The sequence below is a fragment of the Rhamphochromis sp. 'chilingali' genome, assembly GCF_963969265.1.
Source record: "Rhamphochromis sp. 'chilingali' genome assembly, chromosome: 11".
NCBI lineage: Eukaryota > Metazoa > Chordata > Actinopteri > Cichliformes > Cichlidae > Rhamphochromis > Rhamphochromis sp. 'chilingali'.
The window spans coordinates 3394845-3401451 of NC_137938.1; the positions used below are offsets into that span (position 1 = coordinate 3394845).

A 6607-nucleotide genomic window follows, 5' to 3' on the forward strand; every position below is an offset into this window, starting at 1 on the left:
TTCCAGCACAATCACACATTTTTGATGCAAAACCAAACAAACAGGAATCATTTTCGACGTGTTGTGTAACAAACTATAAAGGCTCAAAGGCGTCCAAAGATTAGACACAATACTAAATGTCAGAAAATAGTCAAAGTTAAAAATGTGCTTCAACACACACACACACACACACACACACACACACACACACACACACACACACACACACACACACACACACACACCCCTGCAGCAGTATTTCATTTTCTCTTTAAAAACTGCATTTCTCAAAATAGATCTTTATTAAACAGACATTACTGCTGCTTTGAACGTGTGCAGTGAAGGAACACACCAGCATTTCTGCATGTTGTAGATCTACATAGAACTGTTGTTAGATTGTTACTAATAATAATAATAATAATAATAATAATAATTACTGTTACTGTGCTTCTTTCAGCGCTCGTGCAGCGTGAGGGCCGAGTCTGTGTTCACTTTGGTCAAAGTTGTGTTGCTGTTGCATCATATTACAAGGGCCAGTCTGCGTCATAGCAACCATGCCAGAAAAACAGAACATAGTGCTGGGCGCTACACTGTTCATAATGTCATGCATGACAGATTTTTTCATTGAGAAAAGTCTGGTCAACTGAACAAATTTGTTACTAATTTGTAATTCAGAATTTCACGCAGACAAACAGCATGCTGGGATACGCTAGCAGGTTAGCATAACAGCGTGGAGGTGCTGTGTGCAGCCTGTACGGTCAGGAGCAGCTGAGGCGGGGCGAGGATGAAGAAAAAAACAAAAAACAGCAAAGATGACCACGAGAGGATCTGCTGTGTTTCCTGGTCTCTTCTCTGTGGGCAGGGCTGCTCCACACACAGTGACATGGATAATGTGCGACTTGAGGTAAGTGCGTTTTTCCTGATGGCTGAATCATTTCCCCCACAAAGTTCGGAGAATAAGTCCAAACAGACTTTCTTAAAGCTCACGACCCACAACATGTTGATTTTGTTACAAACAGGGACGAAAAAATAAAAAAGTGGAAACACATCTCACGTAAAACTTGCTGTTCTGCTTTAAGGACCGACAGGACAACATAGACTGTTTTGTGTGTGTGTTTAGGGTTTTACACTCCTGACAGAAGAGCGAGCTGCTGTAGCCCTACATGAAGACCCGCCGAGACGACCCTGAAACTGAATCTCACTGTCGCGCCGCCCAGCACTACACGCAAAAATACCAAACAGGAATCTGAAGGTCAGAGTGTTCAGAATTACAAAAGCAGATCGTGATCACGGCAGATCATTAAAAAGAAACATGTTTTCAGGAAAACGTGAGAGAAATTCATCTCGCGTTTTGCCTGACAGCATTGTAACATACATGCAAAACCACTTGTGTGTTCCTTTACATTTGCATGACTACCTGCGCTTTATTTAGAAAAGGAATGTAAGGGCCTGAGCTACAGGCCACAACCATCTGCCACAGTGACTCACATTCACAACCTTGCACACCACTTCTTGTTCCCAGGATGCTGACACGTCCCTCCAGAGCCGGGCCACCGCTCGCTCCACTGTACAACAGACACAAACTACAGCTGGTTAATCGGGGGGAGAGGGAGCCACGAGGAAGCACTTGGGTTTCACGAGACTCTGCTTAGAATAGACCTGGGGCTCACAGGCAGTTCACCGATCACACACACACACACACACACACACACACACACACACACACACACACACACACACACACACACACACACACACAAAGTACTCCTAGAAGGTGTCTGCAGTAAGACAAGTCATGAGACCTCAGGACTGTTGATGATCAGCTGGCTCTTTGTGATGATTAAGTAAAATTCCATCAAGTCCAACGTATGAAAAAAGGTGTTTCAAAAAAATCTTTTTTTAAATCTTTAAATACAAATATATACTTACAAAAATCTCACAAATGCATATGTACATTAAAAAAACAGAGCGAGTGTCTCCTGTGAGTCCAAGAAAATGAATAAAAAGAAGGATTATCATTCAGTTTGTCACAAAGCAGTCTGTGTGAGGTTCGACTACACTGTGGTCTCGCCCTGTTTACTGTTGGCCAGTCTCGTGTAAAACCTCCTCCAGGAGTTAAGGGTCTTTCCGGACCAGATCCAGAAGCCAGAAGTGATGCCAACAATGAGCGTCATGAGATACTTGATCATGAAGACGGTGAAGTCCGGGCTCATGTTGGGGTGGCTGTGGGCCGGACACGGCACGGCGTACGTCTTGCACGTCTGGCTGATCCACGTCCTCTCCCACTGCTCTCTGAAGGCCTGCTCGTAAAAGTAGCAGGCGATGACGATGGTGGCCGGCACGGTGTAGAGCACGCTGAAGATGCCTATCCGCACCATCAGTTTCTCCAGCTTCTCCGTCTTGGTGCCGTCGTGCTTCATGATGGTTCGGATTCGAAACAGGGACACGAATCCAGCCAACAGGAAGGAGGTGCCGATAAACAGGTATACGAAGAGGGGCGCCAGAACAAAGCCGCGCAGGGCGTCCACGCTGTTGATGCCCACAAAGCAAACCCCACTCAGCACGTCTCCATCCACCTGACCTACTGCCAGGATGGTGATGGTTTTGATGGCAGGAACGGCCCAGGCCGCCAGGTGGAAATACTGAGAGTTGGCCTCGATGGCTTCGTGGCCCCACTTCATTCCTGCTGCCAGGAACCAGGTGAGAGCCAGGATGACCCACCAGATCGAGCTGGCCATGCTGAAGAAGTACAGCATCATGAAGAGGATGGTGCAGCCCTCCTTTTTGGTGCCCTGCACCACAGTCTTTATGTCGTTGTCAAACTTGTCATTGCAAACCACCTTGTCCTCCAGTAAAAATCCAGCAATGTAGGCGATGGAAACCATGGTGTAGCAGCCAGAAAGGAAGACGATGGGTCTCTCTGGGTAGCTGAAGCGCTTCATGTCCACCAGGTAGGTGAGCACCGTGAATAAAGTGGAAGCACAACACAGCACTGACCATATGCCGATCCATATGCGGGCGAATTTGAGCTCCTCCTCGCTGAAGTACATCATCCCGTGGGATCTCTTCGGCTCGCACGGCGCGGCGCAGTTCTCCTGCCCGAGGAAGCGGTAGTTCAGGTAGGGAGGCACCCTGAGCGAGGCCGGGCATCTGAACTGGCCGTTCCCCGGGTCAGTAGGTGGCCGCTCGGTGGAGTAGGGCCCGGGCTGGGGCTCCGTGTGGTCCGACATGTTCTGGCCGACGCACAGCTCCCCCGCGCCGTGGACCGGAAAGCTATCGCACGCGAGGCTGTCGGGCCACTGGAAGCCGAACTTGTTCATGAGCGCCTCGCAGCCCTGCCGCGCGCGCTCACACAGAGAGCGGCACGGGGGCAGCGCCTTCTCCAGCACCGTGCACACGGGGGCATACATGGAGCACAGGAAGAACTTTAAATCCGGGGAGCACTGCACTTTCACCAACGGGTAGAACTGGTGGACCTCCAGCCCCGCGTCCTCCTGGTTGGTGTGGCCCAGCAGGTTCGGCATGATAGTCTCATTGTAGGCGATGTCCGTGCACAGGGGGATGGAAATGGGCTGACAGAATCCGTGCTCCGGTATAGACAATCCTCGGTCACTGCCGCCGTATTGGCCGTTGACTCGAAAAATCCCCAGGTTCAGGAACAGGATAAAAAACAGAAAAAGCAAAGCCGAGCGGAGAAGTCTGTTGTAAGCCATGTTGAGGAATGCAGACGCTGCCGTACTTTCTGCGTGTTGCTTAACTAACTTGCGTTACCTCAGCAGGCAGCAGGCTACTTCCCTGAACGCTCTTTGTTGGCGTTTCTCGCAGAGGTAAGCGCCGCTTCTCGCCGCGGGATTCTGGCTGTCCGTCCTCCCTCTCGTCGCCGCGCCGAGGTAGCAGCGCAGTGCGTTAGAACATCCACACTCGTGAATCGCAAACTCGGACCTCCTCGGGTGAAATCCAGTCCAAAACCAAGCCCGAACTCTAATCCTCCAGGACAAGGACAGCTCCGCTCTGCAGCGTGCCCGACACAGCGTCAGTCTGCCGTTCAAACCTGTTCTGCGATCCCTCACTCTAATGCCACTGCAGCCAAGCTAACCGCCAGTCATTATTACTTCCGCGATAAACTTTCACAATAAAAGCCTTTAATACAACTGTAGCTTGAGCAGCTTTGTGAGCTTAAAAACTAATACGCAGACTATTTTAATCTGGATGGGAAAAATTTCATTATCTTGACTTTATCCCCCTTTGGTTCTGATTTTGTATTTATTACATTTTATCATTTTTTTGAATATGCTGCCTTCTCTAGAAAGTCATTCAAAATGAAATGGTTAAGTTATGATAATTTAGAGAGCAGATTAAACGCACAGTAAAAGTACCAAATAAAAGGAATATAATACACATAGAGGTTAAAGTACTTTATATTTTAATAGATGCAAAAAAAAAAGACGTAGCTGAACTCTGGTTTCTACTTTGGCACACATACTTTTGTACTGACGCACTTCCTATCTACATCCGTGTCACCTTCAATAGCTTAATACCTCTCTCTCTCCCTCTCTCCCTCTCTCTCTCTCTCTCTGTAGGATCTAAGAGATGGAGGTTAGGGAGGGTCTGCATTTTTCCTCATGTTTGCATAAATTGCAGGGGTTCGTTTTGGAACAGCGCTGCACACATTAAAAGACCGAATCAAGTGTCCTTCTGAGTGTTGGCTCCCTTCCTCTTTACTTTGTTTGCTTGTAGTCTCTCTTTACATGCCTTAGCAGTTTGTGGTCAATGTCTTGCAAAGCACTTGCTCATAGGGGCTCTTAACCTGATCAAGCCTGTCTCTTCCTCTGTATCAGTGGTGGTATAGGTCACAACAAATTGTAGTGTTTTTTGTTTGTTTGCCATTACATTATATTGTCTATCCTGTAAAATAGTCAGATGTCTATTCATATTAATGTACAGAATTCACCTGCTTGCTGCTACTACTGCACATTCACCCAGTGTATATACTATATGTGTATATATATATATATATATATATATATATATATATATATATATATATATATATATATATATATATATATATATAATGTTCTTCCTCTACACCCCCCCCCCCCCCCCCCCCCCAATTTTTGCACATGTCGAGGAGCGTGTCAGACTACATTTCACTGTGTGTTATACTTGTATAACTATGCATGTGACAAATAATAAAGAGCCTTGAACCTTGAACAAACAGCTGACAAAGACATCTAATACAGATGTTTACCTCAGGAGCCCAAAAAAAGAGTAAAACTAGAGACTGAGTGCTGGACTTTGATTCCTCAGGGCAGCTGAACCTCAGAGTGAGCTTGATTGCTGATGTTGTTTAAGAACTACTGGATTAAAACAGAGAAGAAGAAGAAAGTATATTTTCTTCCATGTCCATATTGGGTTTTCAGCTTGTCTGTACTGCCCTCTAATATGAAAAGCATTAATTCATGCATTCATTTTTCTACTCTACTGTTTTCCCTGATGCACCTCATGTATTACACGTATATAAATATGTTGTATTTGCTCCTGTAAAACTAAAACACTTCCTTTTTCTGTAGGGTTAATGGAATAAGTTGGACTCTTCTGCCCTGAAATCGAGCGTGCAGCATTGTTGTTCCACATGCAGACAGTTTGTAGTCACAGACATAACTTCTTATACTCAGCATTTACTCAAAGACTTTGATTATTACTGAACAAGAGGGAGGAATTAGCTAAAGGTGGAAAAATACATACGATCCTTAACGCAGACAAAATGAGAGAAAGGTTTCCCATCTGGCACTGCAGGCTGTTAGCAGGAGGAGAGGAGCGAGCACTGTAAAATGCACACTGACATAGGAATGCTAGATTTTCTTGCTTGGGCTGCACTGAGAGTGCGATGAGAGCTTCACGCAGACTTGTGTCACCAGATGTTCTGCTTGTCTTTTATTTTAAAGCTCTATCTGTAGCAGTATCACTAAAGTCTATATCAGAAATGTTGAAAACTATCCAGTGATGATGTAGAAAGTCTAGAGAAATAATATGTCAATATTAATATGTTTTTATACTGTATGTGCTGTAGACTAGAGAGACACAGGCAGTTGCTATTACATGGAAATCTGCAATGAAATGAAATCTATCCTGGGGGATTCATTTATTTAACTTTAACTAAAGCAGCCACCATTGCAATGTAATTAGCTTTGTATCTTAAGTTAGAGTAGTGCTCTAGCACTGCACTCGTGCACAGAGCCAAAGTGGAATACGATCTTCTGGGTTCTGTTCAAACCTCATTCAAAATCCCAGTGACATTTGTAACTACGCTCATAACTACAAATCCAGCTGTGCTATTAAGTCCCAGATTCCCAGTTGTAATTATGAATCAGATGATATTACACACACTGTTTTCAAGATAGAAACTGGTCATTACAGTAATTCTGCAGCGTTGACCTGCAAATGCTTAGGGTTTGTGGGAAATGGTGTTTGCTGAGAGCAGCTAAAAAAAGGTCATTAAATATACTCTAATAATTGTGCATGCACAGGCGACTGCTTTATTTTCTCTCTCTGTACAACATATACTTTACAGTACTGGGTGTAATCAGAAGAGGAACACACACGGTCCTCTGTTCCTCCTTTGAAA

At 45.3% G+C, this 6607-nt stretch overlaps 1 protein-coding gene across 1 annotated transcript; it reads right to left on the reverse strand.

Moving 5' to 3' along the window:
* Positions 1-422: 422 nt before the first annotated feature.
* On the reverse strand, positions 423-4047 carry fzd1 (frizzled class receptor 1). The gene has a single exon (XM_080896700.1). It carries the CDS (start codon positions 3690-3692, stop codon positions 2034-2036), a length of 1659 nt encoding a protein of 552 aa, XP_080752826.1. The 5' UTR covers positions 3693-4047; the 3' UTR covers positions 423-2033.
* Positions 4048-6607: the final 2560 nt, after the last annotated feature.

What these genes read in the sequence shown, in the direction of transcription:
- fzd1 (XM_080896700.1), bottom strand. Translation starts at nt 3,692, where the DNA reads ATGGCTTACAACAGACTTCTCCGCTCGGCTTTGCTTTTTCTGTTTTTT.